The following is a 23,568-nucleotide window of genomic DNA, read 5'->3' as shown; positions in this document are numbered from 1 at the left end:
ATTATTTGATGCATCACAGTGAAATCAACCTTTTTGCCTTTTTGTTTTTATTCACATTCAGTCATAAACCTGATGTACTGCAGTATATGTGTTTTTTTTTTTAGCTTGAAACTCACTTCTCTCCCAAAACACGGACCTCCTGAAGCTCAGATGGATTTTTTCCCCGGATTGATTTTCCTGTCTCAGTGTTTCAGTTCATTTTATTTTGCTTCCACTCGTCCACATGCAGGAAATATCTCTCCCCCCTGTCTCCACTCGCCGTGCTGTCGATGTGCGTTACCTCCGCCCCGACGAGCAGATCTGCTACACTTCCTGATGAAAAGGTAACACACACTCCTCCTACGATAAATAATGAACACGGGCTTTATTCAAGCTTTAAAGTGACTGTTTACAGACAATGAAACACCAATCAATCATATCAAATCAAGGAAATCAGATCTAAGAATGGTCTAAAACATTGAGATACAGAAAGGAATTAAACATCACCTTTTTTCATATGTAGTGACACAGAGAGGCAGGAGCAGTGTAGCTGTCAGAAAGGTTTAAACAGAGAGCTAATGGCCGCTGTTAACGCTTTTAGGGAGGAAACCCACACACACAACCTCCATCACCGTAACCCACATCTGAGCTCACACACACACACGTCCTTTGATTAAACACAAGTACAATTAGCTGTAAAATATGCCAAATAGGTACAGTACTTGCAAACACACACACGACCTCGACCTCAATCACAGTAGCCTATACGTCAACTGAGCTCACACATTTATTAAACACACATTCACTTATCTATAAGTATTCTCCCTCTTTATTAGCATTCTCAATTAGCATTGCCATGTCAAAAGACACTCAAAGAATAGGGACAATACTTGCACACTCACACACGCATAGATTCCTGAATACTTTGTTCAGCGACTAGGTGGTCAAAGTCGACGTGTAGCAAGATAAAAGGTCAGGTGTTCGTGTGTGTTCGTGTGTGTCTGCAGGATGCTTCAGTTGAATGTCCCGACCTTTACTGAGTGTCGGTGTGGCGCAGGGTCAAAGGTCAAACCTCTGCAGAACACACACACACACCTCATTAAAAGTAATTTAAGTACTCTGAATATTTGGTAGCTTTGAAAAAAGTTGCAGACACTTGCTGTCTGGCATTTACATATTAACACACCAAGGTTCAGGTAGTGAGCACACAGATTGAAAAACAAAACCCGTTTATGTAAATACGTCATAATGTAAGCAGACTGAAGGCTCTCTGTGTTGTGATTGTGTTTGACAGGAAAACGTTTCTCTGTTGTGTCTCAATGTGACGCTTCACTGATCACTTTCACCCGCACGCCTTGACCTTTAACCCCCAACACACACACACACACTCACCTCAGGTTGTGTGTTGTCGGTGACACGGCTGCCATTGCGGCGTCCTCCATGTCAATATGCCAAAACAGGTTGCATCAGCGCGCTTGTTTTGTTGACCTAAGCAGATGAGGCGGGTGGAGAGATCATGTAATTGATGCTGCGAGCTGAAACACAACTGCTCCCCTCTGAATGAGCAGAACAAGTTTAGTTTCAATGAAGACTTTTTCAAAATACTACACACATGACCAATATAACACACTACAGGAAGAAGAAATAACCCCAAAAAGCAAAATAGGACCCCTTTAAGTGCTTACCCAGAATAAATGGTCGTTAAATGAGGAAGCTTAAAAGAACCAAATTACTTTTAACTTAAAGTCTATTTTGAATTTCAAAAAGTATTGATTGGTTTGAGGCGAAAGCATCTTAACTGAGTGAGTTGTGTTAAAGCCTCCAACAGGTGACACGCTGATGAAACATAATCATTTAATGCAGTTTGTGTTTCTGTGTCTCTCGTTGTTTGTTGTGTTGACTCTGATATGATGCTGCTGAATTATTCACCGTATTTTTCGGCGTCCTGCTGCTGCTGGTTTTTTCCTTCCCCTTTTTTCCAGGAAGCTGCTGAAGCTCACAGATCGGCCTGACCTAAAAGCACTGACATCTCAAGGGGCGATCACACACTGAGCTGCCAAAAATACTGTGTGTGTGTGTGTGTGTGTGTGTGTGTGTGTGTCGTCCACACTAGAGAGCAGAGAGACAACCTCGACCTAGATACTGAAGGAACAACCAGAGGAGGGTTCAAGGAGACGAAGAGGAGGAGGCAACAAATGAAGAGGTAAAACAGCAAAGAGCGAAGGGACAAATGAGGAGAAACAGGTCCAACAAAAGGAGAGGGAATGTCTGGGATATTAAATAAGAAAATGAGGAGGAAGAAGAGATGAAAAGAAGGTTGGAAAACTACTGAAAGAAAAAAGAAATCTAGGGAACAAAGACGACGGAGAAGTGAGGAAAATGTCAAGAGGATGAAAAGTACTCAGAACTAAATACATGTAGAGAAAGAAAAAATAGGAGGAGGAAAATATCAGGAAATAAGAGGATAAAAAAGTAGTGAAAGATAAAGAAATGTTTGGAGAGAAGAGAAGATGTGGGTGATGAAGAGGGGACGAGAGAGGAAGTAAGTAAAGAGGAAGAGGAGAGAGTAAGTGAAGAGGAGTAGTGTGTTTGGAGGTCACGGCCTCCCTCCTGTGGGTCTGATAGATCCACACTGACAACCAGAGACCACTGGAGACACACATACACACACACACACACACACTCCCAGTTTCCCTCGAGGTGTTTTCTTTATCGACTGTGTCTGGAGACTCACACACAGTCACACAGTCACAAAGGTCAGAGGTCAGGCTGGATGTACAGATGGCAGGTTTTATGTCCACCAGAGTGTGAAAGGTCAGTAGTACTGCAGTACACAGAGTAAAAGTACTCACACTGTAAACTAAAAAGGCAGTACAGTAGCAGCCTTAGTAAATGTAATGTACCACTTTAATCTCAGATAAGTTTCTATGTATTTCTTGTATGTTAAGGAGTTTCAGAATATAACCTAAGTATTTACTTTTTAACTGCAATGGCCATAATAGTAGTAGCAGCAGTAGTAACACTTTCACTAGTTATAGTGGTTGATGAGATGAACATTATTAATAATCATAAATAATATTGACATGGTGACGGAGCCTCAGGCTGACAGCGCTGACACTCGATGATGAAGATGAAGGTGTTTACTCAGAGACGTTGTTCACACTCAGTTTTTTAAGTCATAAGTGTGTTTATGAACATGACCTCAGTTGACCTCAGTCCGGGCTGCCAAGTTGGATCTGAGGAGCGGCGAGAACGAGCCGCCACGCTGTCGCCTTCATTAACACCTCCATCCCTCATGCACACACACACACACACACACACACACACACACACACACACACACACACACACACACACACACACACACACACACACACACACACACACACACACAGCTCCTTCAGGACCACTGTGTCTGTCTAAACAGATTTTGTAAATATTAGAACTTTCTTTGTTAATCAAGGTGTGAGTGTAGGAGAGTAGGATGATTGACAGCTGAAGGGCAGGACCTGTCATCAGGTTCTCACAAGGAGTGTGTGTGTGTGTGTGTGTGTGTGTGTGTGTGTGTGTGTGTGTGTGTGTGTGTGTGTGTGTGTGTGTGTGTGTGTGTGTGTGTGTGTGTGTGTGTGTGTGTGTGTGTGTGTGTGTGTGTGTGTGTGTGTGTGTGTGGTGTGTGTGTGTGTGTGTGTGTGTGTGTGTGTGTGTGTGTGTGTGTGTGTGTGTGTGTGTGTGAGTGAGAACACTGACCATTGTGTTATTAATTATTTTTGTTTCAGATGGAGCTGTACCGCCCCCTGCTGGTTGCTCTTAATACTGCATGCAGGTAAGAAATGCTTATATGATTATACCAAATTGATTATTTATCCATGCATTCACTTATTTATCTATTTTATTTATTTAGTTACTGACTTAACAATTTATTATTTTTATTTATTTATGTGTTGGTGTATTTATTTATTTACTGACTTAACAATTTTTGTATGTATTTATTTATTCATATATTTATTTATTCATTCATTTATTTACTGACTTAACAATTAACCATGAATTATGAAAATAACAAATAATGGAAACGTTAGTTGAAACTTATTTCAATTTTTTTAATATATATTTAAAATGTAAACATACAGAAATCCACAAAGAGAATCTAGTAAGAATGGAGTGAAAGTGAGATGAAGATTGAGTGTTGTAGCAGCAGGAGGTAATCCCTGCAGTCCTCTGGGATTAACGATTAGCGTCTTCATTTCTCTCTGTAATCCTGCTGCTCTCTGAAAGAAACACAGGAAACTACTGAAAGTATTTATACACACATACACACCATCTGTACTTCACTTACCGACACCTAAATACCTTCTGATGGTAGATTATCTCCTCTATCTGTGACACAGCGGGAATTATGAGAAAAACTGTTTTATTGTATACTACAGAAGAAGTAGAAGTACATGTAAGCACAGCTGGATGCAGTACTCTTTAGTACATCCAGTAATACTTCTGTGTAGAAATACTATGTAACAGTTACTGAAAAGAACTACAACCAAAATGTAAGTAAAATAAATTAGCACTCATTCTGCAAAACTCACTATTTTAGAATCATATAAATGTTATAAATATTATAATTATTTATTTATTATCACTTTTTTTATCATTTCATTTTGTGGTAAAGGAAGAGCTAGTTCTTTTAATATTTGTTGTTGTATTATTAATTATTATTAATCTGAATAAAGTTGTAACGTATTATCTGGCATCTCCAGGAGAGTTTGACGTGTGTGTGTGTGTGTGTGTGTGTGTGTGTGTGTGTGTGTGTGTGTGTGTGTGTGTGTGTGTGTGTGTGTGTGTGTGTGTGTGTGTGTGTGTGTGTGTGTGTGTGTGGTGTGTGTGTGTGTGTGTGTGTGTGTGTGTGTGTGTGTGTGTGTGTGTGTGTGTGTGTGTGTGTGTGTGTGTGTGTGTGTGTGTGTGTGTGTGTGTGTGTGTGTGTGTGTGTGTGTGTGTGTGTGTGTGTGTGTGTGTGTGTGTGTGTGTGCGTGTGCGTGCACAGCAGGAAGGTAACTGATTAAGTTTCCATAATTATCGAGATAAAGAGGCTGCTCTGAAACTGGATCTCTGCAGGAACTCTAAACCTGCTGCACCGTAACATCTCCATCTGAAGTCTCCATGAAAGAAATGCACATTATGCTTATTATTGATCATTATTCTCTGCACTTAAACATGTTCTATTTCAGTTTTGAGTGTGACAGAGACAGAAGTGCTAAAATAATAGAATTACCCTCGCACTGTTTGGCATAGATACAACGTAAATGCTACTACTTATATATGCAAGTCTTTTGTAGCTCACTAATAGAGGTAGGTTTTTTTAAAGTCACTAATGTCCCGAACACTTTCCACGTTATTTGTGTGTAACCAAACAGCCACAGTGTTAAAGATGTGCAGCAGATACTGCAGGCTGAGATGAATGGAGGTGGAGGTCCGGCGGCTGCAGAGTGCTTCATCTGTGTCGGGGGGGTTTATCCGTATTAGTGTAATCTTTCCTTCTGTGCCCAACAGGTCCGCTCATCATCCTCCATCTTATACATCCCGCGTCATCCTACAGACGAGAACAAGTCACATCTGCTGCAGCTGGATTTATCTCTGTCAGCGAAGAAACACAGCTAGAGCGTCGTTCACTTCCTGACTTCTTTATTTCGTTTTACGTTTGATATCAGGTGTTTTTTCTGTCCTAATAATCCTCCTGTAAATACTGCCTATAAACCGCCTTCAATCAAAAGATCATAAGCCATTAAAACAAAATCAAACGCTTATTGAGTCATCTGAAAAAGTTGCAGTAATTAAATACAGGTATAGCTATAAATAAACCTGGAGATAAACACCCTCCGCTTCAATCAATCAAATCCATCCAGACTCTAATTCTCTGTGGCCCAGTTTCACTCTCTTAACCCCCCTCACTCCTCTCCTCCTCCTTTAACCCCCCTCCCATGGTGAATAATTGACGATCTCTCCCCCCTCCTCCCCTCGCTGTGTCTCTTTCCATCTCTCCTCTCTTTGTGGTGTCTCTCGTCGGATGACAGCGCCTCCGTCATGTTCCTCCACCTGATGCATGCTGACCGCCGTCTGCAGGAGACACAGCTGCTGGTAAGGTTACTTTTTTATTTAAAACATTTTCTTTATTGGATTCAAGTTGTTGAATAGTATTATATTTTTTTAATATAATTTTTTTGTATTTTAAATTGTACAACTTTATTTATTGTGTTTGACTTTCTTTGTCACGGCTGCTGGTAGAGAGTCAGAGTTTTATCGGAAAATTAATCTATTATTATTAACTACTGCATCTGTTCTTCATTTAAATGTTACTGCTATATCACTTATACTATCGTTTTTTAAGGTTGTACAGTTGAACTTGTTTTATCAGAGCTGCTGACAAAGTTGTACCATTGTATTTTATTAATCAAGAGGGGTCAGATATATGAAAGGCTTTCCGTTGGGATTGTTCTTGGTTTAAAACGCAGGCAGTAAAAAAGACCTCCGCCCTGATGAAAGCCTCTAACGCTGCCAGCTGTTTGCATTCAAATCATCAGTACGCCCGACTGAATACAGACTGAGATGCACTTTCTCCTAGAGTGTTTAAACCTCTTCCTTACACCAAGTCTGCACATTTTATTTTCTAATCAAACTCAGCGTTAGATAATACCTCATATGCATATGGAACAACACAATCATAACATATATTTGTTAAGCTCCTCTGTGTGTGTTTTCATCCGAGGTGGGAAGTAACTACGTAGGCATGTACTCAAGTACTGTACTTAAGTATCATTTTAGGGTACTTGTACATCATGTTATGCTACTCTATACCTTACTCCACTACATTTAAAAAGGAAATAATGTGACTAGTGGATTAACTCTTTAAGTCACAAAAGAGTCAAATCATAACTTTGTTTTTCTGCAACAGTAAGATGCTTCTTGATGCAACAATATTGAAGGCGGTGCTGCTGCTGCTGCTGGCGGAGGCGTCCTGCAGGACTCACAGCAGCTGGTGTGAGCTGGGCTGCGACTGTCGAGGAGATCTGAAGTTCACCATCTGCTCTCGGGGGCTCTTCACCCAGCTCCCCTCCAGAGTGCCGCCTTACACCGAGCTCCTGGACCTCTCCGACAACCTCATCTCCATCATCCCCGAGCGCTCCTTCGACAAGAACCGCAAGCTGCGCGTGCTTCTGCTGCAGAACAACAACATCAGCGTGGTGCAGCACGGAGCCTTCTCCCAGCTGGAGTTCCTGCAGAAGCTGGACCTGAGGTGGAACCGGATCTCCGTGCTGATCGAGGGGTTCTCCGCCGGGCTGTCCTTCCTGCGGGAGCTGCAGCTGGCTCACAACCGGCTGACGCGCCTGGAGACCCACAGCTTCCTGCACCTGGACGCCCTGCAGAGGCTGAACCTGAGCGCCAACAGCATCCGCTCCATCCAGGTGAGCAGTTACTCAGGTACTGCACTAAGGTACCCAGCCTAGGGAGTAGCTTAATAACTGTCTTTAATCTGATGACTTCTTCCCCCTCTGCAGGTCAGAGCGTTCGCCCCGATGAGCGGCCTGCGGCAGCTCCACCTGCAGGACAACCGTCTGACCTCTCTGCGCAGCGGCATCTTCTCCATGCTGCGCTCCCTGGAGGTCCTCAACCTGGCCGGGAACCAGATCAGCGACATGGAGATGGGCGTGTTCAAACCGCTCACCAGCATGTCCCTGCTCAACCTGGCCGACAACAACATGTCGACGGTGTACTTCAAGACGTTCCTCAGCATCCACTCCTACAGCATGCACATCCTGCTGGAGGAGAACCCGTGGAACTGCGACTGCGACCTGCAGAGAGTTTTCCGGAAGCTGCGCAGCATCCAGAGGCTGTTCCTGGACGACTACTACAACCTGACCTGCGCTGAGCCGCAGGTGCTCAGAGACTACCGGCTGATGGACGTGGACACGGAGCTGTGCCTGGCAGAGACCGTCACCGTGCTCATCATCACCTTCACTGTGGTGACCACCTTGCTGGCCGCCATGCTGATGGGCGAGAGGAAGAGGAAGAAGAAGAAGAAGACGACGCACTGGACGCAGCAGGGGGAACATTCGGAAGAGTCTGACTACTGAATCTGTCTATTTAAGTTTCTTATTTTCTGGCATTCTAGCAATATTTCCAGGAAACTGTTGCTCCAGTAAATATCTCAGGAACATCTGCATGGATAGAGATTTTCAATTCTAAGTTCATTTGTCTTATTTCCCACATGCCTCACACCAAAAAGAGTCTGAAAAAGCTTCTACAAAACCAAGACTGTAGAAGAAAAATCTGCTGCAACATTTTCTTTAAACGCAATGTATATTTTCACTGCTTTATTAGTGCAAAGGTTTTATTTTCTCATCTTAAATGTTTGAATCTGTATATTTTAGTTATGTGTATGCATTGTGGTGCATTTACACATGTTTCTAATGTGACACGAGTTTGCTAAACATTTAATGGGTGTTTAATGTGACATTTTAGTGACTTTAAAAGATACTTTTTCAACACAACATTTTGAATGAGTCTTGAGCAGCCCCTGCAGGTCAAACAGATGCATTGCTTTTACAATTTGATGACATTAGATTTGATAGATGTAGCTTTAAATACATTTAATGTTTATTATTACTATTAATGAACTTGCTTTAATATAACCATTATATCACTCTAGGGACATATGCTTCAGTGGTAAGTTTATTTTCATTTTTCTACTCTACTGGATTTGTTTTACAGTGTTATCTGTGCAGAGGGATTTTAAACAGAATGACTGGAATGTCTTCAATATGTTTTCATAATGATTGATGGAAATTCCCCCTTGAACAGACATGCTGGAGCTCAGGCGGAGTCTCATTGCTGCTTCAAAGTGAGAGGATTTAGCGCTGAAGGGGACCGGATGTTCACAAAATAAAAGCCTAATATATATTTGATATAGGGATGTATTAACTGTTTTTATCATCAGTTATTCATGCAATTTTTAATGTATCACCCAATTCATTGTTTGTTCTGAAAAAAGCGAGACATGTAGTTGGTTTAGAAAGCTCAATTGGACGATCGAAGTGTTTTTTATTTCAATATAAATCAATTTTTTATCATATAACACAGATTATTGGCATATATGGCATATTTTATTTATTGTATATATATTGTTTGTGGTCAAATAAGATTTCTATATTGCTTATCACTTCCACAAATAATTACATCAGCTCTAATTGTATTTATTTAAATATTTAGGGGTGGACAGATGTGCTTATTACAGGAAATACTTGGTTTTTTTTACATTTAACTGAAGGAAATACATGTAAAATAAATTGAATGTAGTATATTGTGCAGCCACTTGAAACAAACATGTAAAAATGTGTTCATTTCGATAAACATTCTTCGACATTTTCAAATATAATGTGATATAATCATAACAATGGCTTTTATTTTTGAAAGGGTTCGCCGGAAGTAGAAACATCCAACGTGGCGGACTTGATTGTCGGAGGACAGGTGGGAGCTCCGGTCTGATGAGCTGCTGTTGTTCCTAATACAAAGAGAGCAGAGACGGAGAAACACTTCACATTAACGTTACAATTAAAAGGTTAATTTACAGTGTTACATTCAAACTGTACCCGCTAAATTAAAGTCGTATTTATGGCGTGTTTCGTTTGAAAAATGTTCGACAAAGGAGGGAGAAATTCAACAGAAGCTGCGCAGTCATAGATTAATGGGAGCGGTAACCTGAGCAGGTAAGAACATTAATACGTTTATTGTTTAAATGTGCTGTTTTATCTCGCTTCAAGTCTTTTTAAAATACATTTGAGAGTTAAATTGAGGTCCCGAGCGGCTAAATGACAGCAGGTGCCACGTTAAGAGTCATTTCAAGCACGTGAAACCGGTTTCCTTTGCTTTGTTAAATTAGTGACGTCAATTTGGGCAATAAAGGTTATTTGTTGTATTTAACTGTGTTGTTTTTGGTCTGTTTTACGGGTTAAATAAGGCAGCTTTGTTCAAGATAACATATTACTTCCGCATAGGACCATCAGTGACAGTCAGTGACGGATACGCGGTTCCCAAACGTTGGTCCGCGGACCAGAAGCTATTGCAGTTTGCATGTAACTTTATATTACTATTGTTTCATTTGAAAGGGGTTGATACTACAGTATAACTTTACTTTTTAAATATGATTTCAACATTTCCAAAAACCGACATTATTAGATATTCCTATAATTATGCCAGATTTATCAAAGAGGCTTTTTTTTCATCTGTAATCCCTGGACAGATGTTGTCTCCTTAAAACACATTTTATTTAAGTTAATAAAACTGCATTATTTAAATAGACTTGATCTGATGTGGTTTGCATAACTAAAGGTGGGTAAATTATGGTTTCAAATATGTTAAAGTGAGTTTTAAAAAGTGTAACTAACTATGGATCATACAATATAGTACTATAAAATGTTAAAATATTTGGATGTCTGTTTGTTTTATTATTAGGTATTCTGTTAGAGACAGTAAACATCCCTTAATCACAAAGTTAATTCGCACTAGAGGACCCTATTATCATGTTTGCCTGACATACTTTTGTTCTGACAGCAGACAGAACACATTTAGCCTGATTTGGTTACTGAGTGATGGTGATGCTCCATCCTAATTTCCTTATCTTCCAGATATGCCAGCTGAAGACAAGGTTGCCATCCTGACGGAGGATGAGGAGGATCAGAAGAGGAAGTATGTGTTGGCCGAGCCCACCGAGGATCATCCGGCAGGTGCTTCTGAGACGCCACCGCAGACCTCGGTCTCTCAGCCGGAGCAGCAGCTGGCCTCCTCCGACTCCATCGACTGCTGCGAGAGGATGTGCCTCCGCATCAACATGCAACTCCTCATCTCCAAAGTATTCTACTTCTTCTTCTACGCCGCCTACGGCTCGCTGCACCCTCTGCTGGCGTTGTACTACAAGCAGCTCGGCATGTCGGCCAGCCGCAGCGGGCTCCTCGTCGGCATCCGCTACTTCATCGAGTTCTGCAGCGCCCCGTTCTGGGGGGTGGTGGCCGACCGCTTCAAGAAAGGGAAGGCCGTGCTGCTGTTCTCTGTTTTCTGCTGGCTGGTGTTCAACTCCGGCATCGGCTTCGTCAGACCAGCGGCGATGAAGTGCGTGGAGATAAATCCTGCACCTGTCACCACCACGACTACCACCACGACTTCCACGACTCTTCCTCCTGGTAACTTCACCAGCGGCTCCACCAACCGCAGCAGGAGTCGGCGGAGTTTTCTGGACCAGTCCGGGCTTCACAAGATGCTAGACTCTTATTTTCCCGTTTTCCACAGAGACAAGCGAAGCGTAGACGGCAACGACACTTCAGCTCCTTTCAACATCACTTTAGCTCCTTTTATTCCGGCTAACACCACCCAGCTAACGCCTAACACCACCCGCCCCACAAGCACCACCACCACAACCTCCCCTGCTCCAACCAAAGCCAAGGAGCATGAGACCATCTACAACCAGGACCAGGTGGAGAGCCTCTTCCTGCTCATCCTGCTCGTCATCATCGTGGGCGAGTTCTTCAGCGCCCCCACCCTCACCATCGTGGACACCGTCACCCTGCAGTACCTCGGGAAGGCCCCGTGACCGCTACGGCCTGCAGAGGATGTGGGGCTCCCTGGGCTGGGGGCTGACCATGCTGCTGGTGGGCATCTGGATCGACCACACACACCTCATACCGGTGATCGAAGGCCTGGGCTGCATTGTGCCCGAATTCCGCAACTACCAGATCGCCTTCATCGTCTTCGGCGTGATGATGACCGTCGCGTTCATCGTCGCCACGCAGTTTTACTTCGAGGACGGCAGCGAGTACCATCAGGAGGTCCCGGAGGCGGTGGTGGAGGACAGCCCCAGGTCCACTCCCGAGGAGCAAACTCCCACCAGCCCCGGCACCAGCGCTGCTCAGGAGTTCCACTACAGCGACCTGCTGAGGCTCCTCAGCAGCGTGCGCTACAGCTCCGTGCTCTTCGTCGCCTGGTTCATGGGCTTTGGGTACGGCTTCGTCTTCACCTTCCTGTACTGGCACCTGGAGGACCTGCAGGGCTCCACCACGCTGTTCGGGATCTGCTCCGTCCTCAGCCACATCTCCGAGCTCGCCGCGTACTTCACCAGCCACAAGTTCATCGAGCTGGTCGGACACGTCAGGTAAAATACATACTGATTTTTATACACACAAATGTTGCAAAAGTCGTGGATTCTCTCTGAAGATCCCCGACAGAAATATTGCACACATCATTTTTTCCTCATGTAAATGAAATATACCTCTTAACTTGAAAAAACTGAACAAAATAGCTTTTTAATGTTCTCACAATTAAAAGATTTCTAATAACATACTGAGATCTTTTTAGTTATTCCTTATCCTTCTTTACATTCTACACATCCTAAGGAAATACAAAAAACATATACATTTGTTTTAAGTTCAATTAGATGTCATTTCAATCTTGAAAATGTTTACTGACTTCCTCAACTTTTAGCATCTAATCTGCCTTCGATACAGCCTAATATCCCCTTCTTGCTTCACACTGAGCCGTTAAATCCTCTCTGTGGTTAAAGTGGATGTCTGAGACAAAGCTGTCATTGATGCTCGGGGTTTCTGTCAGAGTCGCGGGCTCCAGGGACATTTGAGAGTGAGGTGTAAGATTTCAGCTCTTTTACGTCCCTACTGTGGAGTCTGAAACAGAAGAGAAAGTCCCGCTGCTGCTGCTGGTGATATTAATACGCCTCAAATGAATCCCAAACCAAAGCCTTTTTGTTTCTTCCTGAACAGTGTGACATCACGCTTAGGGATGTCCCGATCACCTTTTTTTGCTCCCGATCCGATTCCGATCATTTGATTTTGACAATCTGCCGATACCGATTTTTCCCGATCCGATCTTCATGCAATGCATTAAGAGAAAACAAAGGTAACGGATAACGGCTGGCCATCCAACGCGATGAATTCAGCTATCTTGGCTGTTATTCTTTTGGCCTTGTCACTGTTCTGGGGCAGTTTCTCTTTCCTTTTAAAAGTCTCTGAAAGTGTCGGTTGCTTCAGTGCCGTCACCTGAGTGGCATCTGTGTACTCGTCGTGTTGTTGGTGTTTGTTTCTCAGGTGGCGTGTTAGATTGGTCGTGTTGAACGTAGCTCTGTTCTTTCCACCACGCGGAACCTCCGCCTTGCAAACATTGCATCTGGCTGTTACACTGCCTTCGCTTTCAATTTTATAATACTTCCAAACTCCTGACATTTTCTCTGTCCCGACTCCCGAGTCACCAGCTGAACGTAGCCTCTCGTTAGCTTGCTGCTACTATTAGACACTGCGCCCACTCTGTGGCTTTGAGAGGAATAACCAGGTCTGAAAACAAGCCCAACAGAAGCAACACATACATGATGTTGTGTAATTTTAAACCAAAACTAAGTCCTTAGGATGACTTTAAGACGTGAACATGGTCATTTTTGTTTTGTAACATTAAATACAAATAATAAAAATATTTTATATAAAAAATTTAAACAAATTCCCGATCCCCGATTTTTTTCTCCCGATTCCGATCTTTTGAAAATCACGTGATCGGCTCCGATCCCCGATCACGTGATCGGATCGGGACATCTCTAATCACGCTATAACACTTGCACTCCTATTGGCTAGCGCTCCAACACATTCTACGTGATAGGCAATTTGTACACTAGTAATACTAAAACATTCTGTCACAAAACGTTCACTTCATGGAGTTCATGCATAAGAAAGCAGAGAGTAAGTACAAATAAAACTGTCCATAAAAACAGGTTAAAATGGAGGGATTAACTTCAGTCTGTTTTTCACTGAGTTTTAGGCAGTTTAATCTCATACTTTATCACTTTCTCTTCATGTTGTTCAGTCTTCAGAGGAAACTCACTTCCTGTTTTACTGACTGCAGGAAACAGCTTTTTAACATCTCACTTGCTGTAGAATATATTTCTATTTTCGTGAGGTTAATAAGATGTAACCGTTTTTTCCAAGCGGTCATTTATTTCATTTCGTGCATCGTGTTCTTTGTGTGCTCGGAAAACTTTCTTTGGATGAACAAACACAATCTTGTCTTGTGATGAACAAATGTGTGGAGGGTGTACCGGGTGCAGATCCTTGTGTTTGTCCTGGGGAGAACAAATGAATGTCAGGGAGAGCTTAACAACCCTTACATTAGACATTTAAAGACTTATATTAAATACTGCTTCCACCTCTGTTCACTGGAGAAACACTGCTTTATTATCTGTTTAAGTCCACACGGTAATATCTGTACCCCCTATCCTCCCTCTTCTCCTCTCAGGGTGCTGTACATCGGCCTGGCCTGCAACACGGCGCGCTACCTGTACATCTCGTACCTGCAGAACGCCTGGATCGTGCTGCCCATGGAGGTCCTTCAAGGTAACGCTGCTCCGTCTGGAGGGAGGCGGGGGGGCTAGGACCCCGCGGTCAGGACAGGAAGTGGCTATGTTTGTCCAGCAGCGCTCTTATCAGGAGGCTCGTTTCCTCCCATTGCCTCTTTCATTATCAACAAGTCATTTATAATAATAGAAGATAGGGCTGCACGATATATCGTGTCGTGACGATAATCGCGTTATGCGCAATATTCACATCGCTGGACGTGCGATTTTTTTTTTTAGGACGTGCGATATTAAGTAGGCAAATGAACTCAAACACGTCATGTTAGAATTATTTTGCTGCTTGCTACAAAAAGAAAACTCGCGAGGCTCTCATGTCAGGGGTACTTGAGTGAGTGACATGCAGGCTCTGCATGCACATTGCACAGCAAACCACCAATCAACCAATCACAATCATTCTTGATCAGATCACAGCAGGATAACTGAGCTAGCTCAGCTTGTTGCTCTGATAACATAAGGTCCAGAAGTCCGTGACTAAAATCCTTCATCCGGTTAAATATTGTTAAAAAAATACCAATTGTATCATTAAAGTTCAAGAAAGGATGGTTTGTGGAAAAAAAAACGCTCTTTTTTTCAATTCCTGTATTTTTTCATATCGCAATATACTGTATATCGCAGGGGAAGAAAATATTGCAATGTCAGTTTTTTCCAATATCGTGCCGCCCTAATAGCAGGAGGCCTCATCTGAAGTGACCCATTCAATCTGCATGTTCTTCCTCTTCTACCTGGGTGAAATCTGAATAAAAAAAGCACAGTACACAGATTTAGTTTGATTTAATTATCTCCAATGTCCACCTCTTTAAAAAACAAACGACTTATATAATTATAAATATTTAGGTAATCACGTAGGACTTATTTGAACAATGCATGATGTTTTTAAAATGCATAATATAAGTAGAGAAATCCAACTAAAGAAGATAAATGGCAAACTATAGTTGATGATCAGTGGGATGAACTACTGCAGGAGTTTGTTTGAGATGTCCGCCCTGAGGAAACACAGACGCCTCTCAGAGTAAACAAGAGAAACTGTTCGATACTTCAGCCTAAAGTTCACTGACAGTTCTGTTTTCATGGAGGGAGTATCAGTCTTTTATTAACATAGAATACATCGGGATTAAGATCTGGCTTTAGCAGGACATTTAACATTTCAAATAATTGTTTTCTTGCTCTCTGGTGGACAAACTATGTAATGGAGTTTATTTCTTCTATAGATACATTCTGAGTAGTTTTGGCCCTTTATCGAATACAATTTCTTGTTAAATATCGTCCCTTTTTAATATGAATTTTAACAGATCATTTCCGGCCAAAGCACATAGAAGAGAAATGAAATTCTGTCTGTTGGTATCCTCATGGCTGATTGCACCTTTTCTAAATATCTCTGTCCCTGTGTGTCCTCCAGGTGTGACGCACGCCTCAGTTTGGGCCGCCTGCATCTCCTTCCTGAGCGCGGCGGTGCCTCCGGCCCTCAGGACGTCTGCGCAGGGCATCCTGCAGGGCCTGCACCTCGGGTTGGGCCGCGGCTGTGGGGCCATGGTGGGGGGGGTGTTCGTCAACTACTTTGGTACGACACAACATCGGCATCACATTCACACAAAAGTGAGAAGTATTTCACAGTTACTTACAGTTTTCCTCCCGTTTGCTTTGCAGGCGCTGCAGCGACGTTCAGAGGCATCGGCATGGCCTCCCTAGTCATCCTCCTCATCTTCTCCTTCATCCAGTGCCTCACCGCGGAGAACGAGGACAAAGGTCGGTCATTTTCTGTATTTATTTTAGTGGACAAAGCTACTTTTTTGTTTCTGATATTGCAGACTTTTCTATAAGTGAAATAAATACTACCAAACCTTATGAAATCTAAATCTATGACACATTCAGTGTTATCCTTTCTGTCTCTGTAACATGTCCTCTCTCCTTTTAGACGATAAGATGTTGGCGGAGAACATCCCGGTTCCCTCCAGCCCGGTTCCCATCGCCACCATCAACCTGGTGCAGAACCAGAGCGGCACGGGTAGCCCAGCGCTGACCCGCCCTCCCGCCGCGCTGCTCGTAAAGAAGACCAAACACCAGGAGGACCAGGAGGACGTCAGCAAGCCGGCCTGGGTGCTCTCCGGCGCCCCCTGGGTCACCGTGTCCTTCGCCATCGTGCAGATCAGAGAGATGATGAAGATGACGAAGAACCATGCACCGCCATCAGAGAATCAACCGCTGCAGGTGAATCAATAAATACATGTTCATGTTCAGAACTACATTTTAAAAAGTAAAGAGACCTAAATCAGAAGGTTCCATCAAGTTGCCGGTGTCCTTTATTCACAAAATATTCAATAATATTGCAGAACTATAGTTAAAGAGTCAAAGTACCAGAGTATTGTGTTTTTAACCTAAAATAGAAGGTTCGTTCCAAAGTACGGTGTCCAAGGTAGGATAAAAACTACAAAACACAAGACATATATATACAGAAATATGGCCTGCTTATACTCTCCTCTGGTATATTTCTGTTTTTGAGCTGGGACTAACTATATAACTATACTTTTATATCTTTGAGAATCTGGGTTGGATATTTTTCTTCATTTTATTACATTTCATACCAAATTATTATTGATTCATCTCCTAAATAAACAGGAGATTAATCAATAATAAAAAAGGTTATATCCTGGTGCTTCCTCCTCATATTATACTACTAATAATAATATCCTTTTGATGTGTGTGTGATACTTTAAAGTGTGTGTATCAGGATGTCTCTTGAACTCACACTAACCTCATCTTTCTGCCACTTCCTCCCCTAACCGACTGCCCACACACACTCACTCTCTGAAGAAAGGTGAGACGTTTTTTGCGTGCGAAGGTCAATGGAAAATTACTGTGTTTGTGTTGGGCGGGGGGGGGTGGTGTGTGTGTGTGTGTGTGTGTGTGTGTGTGTGTGTGTGTGTGTGTGTGTGTGTGTGTGTGTGTGTGTGTGTGTGTGTGTGTGTGTGTGTGTGTGTGTGTGTGTGTGTGTGTGTGTGTGTGTGTGTGTGTGTGTGTGTGTGTGTGTGTGTGTGTGTGTGTGTGTGTGTGTGTGTGTGTGTGTGTGTTGACTCATCTGTAACTTTGTGTGTGTGGTATGTGGGCGTGTATATGCATGCATACGTGTTTGCGAATCTCCCACGCCTTCGTGTCATGACGCAATGTGAGGTGCATGCCCTAATTCCCCACGTTGATGTGACCCAACCCCCCCGACCCCACCCTCGTCCTTCTGTCAGCCATGTTGGATTTCCTCCTGAAGATGGACAGGCAGAGTAGCGCAGCAGAGAAGTTAGAAGAGAAGGGAAGTGTGTTTTAAAAAAATATAAGCTAGTCTAGTTAGCACTGAGATAGATACAATATGCTAACGGTTAGCAGAGCTGGAATGTAACTAAGTACTTTTACTAAAGTACTAATTTGACATGATTTTATTTTCCTCCAGTGTTTCTATTTACTAGTTTTCTTAGCTAGCTCTTTCTTAGCTTGAGGATGATTTTCAAAATAAAAGCCTGTCCGTGTTTCAGCTTGTTGTTACTGTTTGTTCTTCTCGTTGCCAGGTACCTAATGAGCAGGCGTCGCCCGAGTGCGAGGCGGTGTCGTTGCCGCACAGAAACCCGTGTGATGACGGCACAGAAACTCCCACGCAGCCAGACACCACCCGCCTCAAAGCACCCACAGACTCTAACGAGGACAAAGACCAAACGCACCCTTTCTCACCCAGAGGAGAGGAAAACCCAGCCTTCACAGGCGAAAACACACACTGACTTTTCATTATAGACTATTTCATTCACACACAGCTTTAGTGTGTATTTATTGCTGCAAAAAGGATTTAGTCTTAACATCTGACTGCAGGTACTTCTTAGAAATGAGTCAGTATCTTGGAAAAATAACAAGAAAAATGTATTTATTTGGATTTATTGTTAAATTTTGCAGAAAATATCCTTTAAATCTTGAAACAAGTAGCTAATACTGCAACTCTTTTTTAACATGGCGGAGTTTGTTTTGATGGAACTGGAGGTGCGCTTGTTTGCATTTGCCCCTCAGAGGTGATCAAATCCAACTCACCCTGTGCACTGTTCTAACTGCCCTTTACCCGTGGAGTGTGAAGGAAATTCCTTCAAAGTCATTTATAAACTAATTGACTTTAAAGAGTGATGAAATCTGACCAAATGGGGATTTAATCCAACATTTGTATCGTAAAGTAACATGAACCAACCTATGCTGGCCAGAAAGTTAGGTAAGAAATTACCAACAATGGAGGTCGTTATCTGGCACAAATTACAAGATTCAAGAGATCTTTTGAGTTTCAAACTGTTTGCACACGGCAGTACGTGCAAATAAATATACAATATTAGTACAAATTAGCCATGTTAGAGAGAAAAAAGGGTATAAAATATGATTTAAAATGTGGATTAACAAAAGCCTAAAACTACATTTAGAGGTAGAAATAGTCTTTATATACTTTTGGGGAAATATTTGGCCAAATAATTGTATTTTCTAAAGTGTTACGCCTTAAATCCAGCTCATAAACCCTACAGAAACCCTGCTGTGATATCCTTTTAATATATTTCATTATTGTTAAGTTTTGTTTGCAGAAGTGCTTTTTCCCTTGCAGGAATCGAGCACATTTCCGTGGCCTTTTGGGTAAAATAGGTGTTACATTTGTTTCTAATTGCAGGTTTAGATGACAGGAAAAATGGATTCGCATCTCTTCCCCTTTTTGTTTCAGATTCCATCTCTTCTCTAAAAAAACGATCCACTTTTAATACTGAAGAAGTGCCTCTTAATCATGGTTATTGTTCTCACTTATTATTATAAGATGTCATGCAAGGATCCCTTTACTGCACTCCTATACAGACTGATCCGTCACACTGAGGCTCTTTTTAATATTTTTATATTGAAGCTGCCAATAGCCGACACACTATATTTACCGTCTTTGTTTTCCTTTCTCCTGCCAAACAATTACCCAGTGTTCTTTGTTTCAGTGTCGTCTGGATTGAGAAGCCTTCAATAACAGAGCTACATGAAGGAAGCCAGGGTTTCTTTTCTTGTGTAAATTAAATAATGAAAGGAGGTTTTACCTTCTAATGCAGTATCTGTATCTTTATCGCTTTGGTTAATAACATTATTAAATATTTATCTCACTAGTACACTCCAGGTGTGTTTGTTTACTCCCCTCATGTGGTACGATTTGAGACATTTAGAATTAAAATGGCCCTAATTTGCCTCAACTTAAAAGTGATTTTCTAAACTACAAGATCTAAATACTTTTACCGCCGCCAACAATAAATAGTTGTTTTAATTATTGCATATCTTCTTAAAAGTAAAACCTTAATTATTAAACTACCTACTAAAAATAATCATTTCAAATGATCAGGAACCTTTTTATATATTACTTTCGATGCAGTTTGAGAAATCAGCCACTTGATGGCAGTAGCGTTTTAGTGCTATGGATTTATGGAGTCTTAAATGGACTGAACCGCCTCTATATTTGAGTGTGTGTGGAGGGTTATTGAGGTCGTGGTGCGCCTGCTACTGATGGGGGTGTGTGTGGGAGGACAGTAATAGGCTTCCTCAAAAACTAGACTGTCGTAAAAAAAGAAAATCAAAACCATCTTGGCACACTCAGCCTGTCTTATATCCGCCGAGACGTCCCTGCTTTTATTTTATTTTTGTCTTAAATAATGAACAGAATAATAATGTTGTTGCATGAACACGAGCTGCGACATTTTTAAACATTTAAACAACACAGAGGGTCGAGAAAAAACTGCTTTTTATTCCCTAAAATTGCAAAACTTACCTACAGATGTTTCCAATTACTGGAACAAATCATTTTAATTGTCTTACTTGTGGGACACGAGGACACTCAGATATTTATTTGCAGTGACTTTTCCCTATTTGACAGTCTTGTTCCTGATTAAATCATGTGGAAACAAGTCAATCATAATAATTGCTCTTTTATTTAGTTTTTAACCATATCAAAACTGTATCAGGACGTTGGGACTTAATGTTAGTAGCAATAAAAGCATATTTAAATAATTTCCCACCATCTTCTTTCTTTTCTCTCTGCCTTTTGCTTAAATAGTAGATTTAAATGACACAGAGGGTCGTGAAAAATAGGCTTTGTATTCCCTAAAATGCTCTAAGAATTACAGCACTCACCTACAGATGTTTCCAATTACTGGAACAAATGGTATCATGTTTGTTAATGTAGCCTATTAAGTGCATTGCTTGTGAGTGCTTAGATCATGTAGAAAAAATAACAAAAGTCATTATCATAGTTATTTTAATAAGTTTTTTAACTATATAAAATCGGTTGCAAAAAAGGATATTTTCCTTTTTGTATTATTTCCTTTGACCCAATGCACCAGATATGCTATGCCACATCCTCCACGCCTGAGCGTTAAAAGCATACTCATCGGATGCTAATATCTCATAAATGGCATTTTCACAATGTAGTCCATTTTGTTCCCTGATTAGCATCCTATTAAAAAAGCATGACTGTTATTATAATAAGTCGTTCTTGCCCAGATACAACCTGCGGCTATTTATAGTTTCACTCGTCCAGCGCTGATGGAGACCTGAGGAGGCGATCTGTTGAATCAAAGTGATGAGATGGACTCTCCGGAGACGTCTGGGACCATTTCTGGGAGAAAACTGCCGTTTGAATGACCAGGGTATATTGCCTACTACAGGGTGTTAGCGAATAATTCTCCTTTACTCCTAAGATATTTAACCTTTTTGCCCTTTGACGTTTATGACCAACCCTGACTCTGTTATCTCCCTTAAGGAATGTGCTGCTGCAGTCATATGTTGATATTCAGTGTTTGACATCAAAACTCCTGCTCGTCCCGTGTCTCCTTCATGAGTCGGTGACTCCCACTGCATTGCGACACAGAAGTTTCCTCCACACAGGGTATATTGCCTACTACAATAAAAAGTAGTAATACGCAAGTGTAAAAATACTCTGTTACAAGTCAAAGTCCGGCAAATTCTCCCTTATCCCCAGACCTCAGTGCACGCTGACATTAAAAAAGGCCATATTCCGCTATAGCCCCTAAAGCCCCAGATTAGCATGGCGTTCAGTTGTGACTGCTGTGTGTTCACCGTGTAGTGAAACCTGCACAGAGCTGCAGGAGCTGACTAAGTAAACTGTGCAGTGTAACTGAGCAGACCACAGAGCGGGTCATGGGTTAAAGATTGCTGATACAGAACCCCCGCCCCCCCTTCTCTATGGGTTAGACCCCCTGCAGCGGTGCATTCAGGACCACCTGAGTCAGCCTGAGTCACACTGGAGACCGCAGACAGTCGTGTTTCTGGCAGCATGCTGCACAGTATACATATCACTCGGCTGCCTCTTACTCGCCTCTACTCTTTGCTACATTTTAAATCACACATTTGAATTATAAAGACATCCAACAGGGGCTGCATGCTCCAACAACACTATGTGGTACTTGTATTTCTTTACAGTGTCATTAGAGCATTAGAACAGAGAAATATTCCTAAATGTAGTAACCTGACTCTTGATTTGCAACCCATACATCGGCCACAATGTATCCACAAACCCTGCACTGATCTGAGAACCCCCTCCCCTGGTCATTGTATACCTGTTAGATGTATTTTTTTACAGTCATGTAACATTATTTAATTGATATGTTTATTGTAGGGACAGTAATCAGAATCAGAGTTATTGCCAAGCAGATTTGCATAGACTGTACAAGGAATTTGATTGGGTGTATAATGGTGCATGCAAAATCACAGTTAGATGAATTAAGAAACATACAGCTGTCATCCCTAACAAAAAGTGTGTGTGTGTGTGTGTGTGTGTGTGTGTGTGTGTGTGTGTGTGTGTGTGTGTGTGTGTGTGTGTGTGTGTGTGTGTGTGTGTGTGTGTGTGTGTGTGTGTGTGTGTGTGTGTGTGTGTGTGTGTGTGTGTGTGTGTGTGTGTGTGTGTGTGTGTGTGTGTGTGTGTGTGTGTGTGTGTGTGTGTGTGTGTGTGTGTGTGTGTGTGTGTGTGTGTGTGTGTGTGTGTGTGTGTGTGTGTGTGTGTGTGTGTGTGTGTGTGTGTGTGTGTGTGTGTGTGTGTGTGTGTGTGTGTGTGTGTGTGTGTGTGTGTGTGTGTGTGTAGCGGGGTGATGCTGCAGTGTGAGCGGGTGCAGCAGAGTGAGATGAATTGGAGCTGACAGCTGTCATGGCCGCTCTGCCTCCACCCCACTGCCAGCGTTCAGCCTCTGTTTACAGTAAAGTGGGGACGCTGCCATGTCACCTGTACACACACAGCACATACTAGCAATACCAATAGTAATCTTGATTCAATTTGATTAACTGTTGTGTGTTTTGTCTTCAATACAGGGAGGAGTTGGCATGAACCAGGCTTCAGATTCAACTTTAAATAGACCGGACGTTTTTGGACCCATTTAAAAGTTTGTATTTGTCTGTCTAACACGCAAAATGTAGCAGATTATCCAGGGAGTCAGGTTTAATACATTCAGGTTATAATGAGGTTTATTGCCCACTGGGTGTAACAACAAGTGTACACATGAAAGCAAGGGTTGCAAAATCAACAACAAAGACAATAAGAATATGATTCAACACTTTGGAGAATATGTAGGAGGTACATTAATATATTATTGTCGAAGAATTGCAAAACAAATATGAAAAAATACCTTAAAATATGTACATTATATCTGAATCAAAAATTCATTTGAAATGTAATAAAATGTGCTAGCGCTCCAACACATTGTACGTGTTAGTCTAAGGGGCGGGACATCTCCAAGCGGTCACTACAGAGGTGGCCAGCTAACCAATCAGAGCAGACTTGGCTCCCACTGTATTTTATTTTTGAAAAACCTTAAAGGTTGCCTTCAGGGTCCACAGTGTGCAGGCACGGTAATGTATGTTAAAAACATCTTAAGCACATTACAAGCACGCCATTCTGTTTGTATAATCACATTTGGAAACGACATGCATCATTATCAAGGGAGCAAATTAACATCCACCGGTCACAATGGTTGCTGCTTTCCAAACTAAGATTCACCGTCTCACCAGCCAAATATGATTCTGGGGAAAAGGAGAAAGGGTCTCTGCTATCATAGAAGATGATCGACAAACAGTCCCATCACTGATAATGAACTCACCGTCAGTGCTTCATG

General features: G+C 42.1%; 2 protein-coding genes across 2 annotated transcripts; both read left to right on the top strand.

The window, feature by feature from the left end:
• The first annotated feature begins 5,031 nt into the window (after positions 1–5,031).
• On the top strand, positions 5,032–8,422 carry LOC117546635 (leucine-rich repeat-containing protein 4). Its single transcript, XM_034216946.1, has 4 exons — positions 5,032–5,678; positions 6,042–6,105; positions 6,920–7,430; positions 7,524–8,422. Exons 2-4 carry the CDS (start codon positions 6,071–6,073, stop codon positions 8,097–8,099), a joined length of 1,122 nt encoding a protein of 373 aa, XP_034072837.1. The 5' UTR covers positions 5,032–5,678; positions 6,042–6,070; the 3' UTR covers positions 8,100–8,422.
• Positions 8,423–9,455: 1,033 nt separating this feature from the next.
• On the top strand, positions 9,456–19,571 carry LOC117546605 (major facilitator superfamily domain-containing protein 6-A-like). The gene is given in 8 exon segments (XM_034216890.1): positions 9,456–9,731; positions 10,650–11,602; positions 11,604–12,166; positions 14,305–14,402; positions 15,819–15,980; positions 16,067–16,165; positions 16,335–16,627; positions 17,974–19,571. Coding segments are annotated over 7 exon segments (2,373 nt in total). The 5' UTR covers positions 9,456–9,731; positions 10,650–10,651; the 3' UTR covers positions 18,181–19,571.
• Positions 19,572–23,568: the final 3,997 nt, after the last annotated feature.

This window comes from Gymnodraco acuticeps, unplaced genomic scaffold (genome assembly GCF_902827175.1).
Source record: "Gymnodraco acuticeps unplaced genomic scaffold, fGymAcu1.1, whole genome shotgun sequence".
In the NCBI taxonomy this organism is placed as follows: Eukaryota; Metazoa; Chordata; class Actinopteri; order Perciformes; family Bathydraconidae; genus Gymnodraco; species Gymnodraco acuticeps.
Note: the sequence above shows the minus strand (reverse complement) of the source record. Positions and strands in the feature narration are given on the sequence as shown.

Coding starts and splice junctions, on each gene's coding strand:
- LOC117546635 (XM_034216946.1), top strand. CDS start 6,071: ATGCTGACCGCCGTCTGCAGGAGACACAGCTGCTG. Junction 6,106..6,919: donor TGCAGGAGACACAGCTGCTG/GTAAGGTTACTT, acceptor TTTCTGCAACAG/TAAGATGCTTCTTGATGCAA. Junction 7,431..7,523: donor ACAGCATCCGCTCCATCCAG/GTGAGCAGTTAC, acceptor CCCCCTCTGCAG/GTCAGAGCGTTCGCCCCGAT.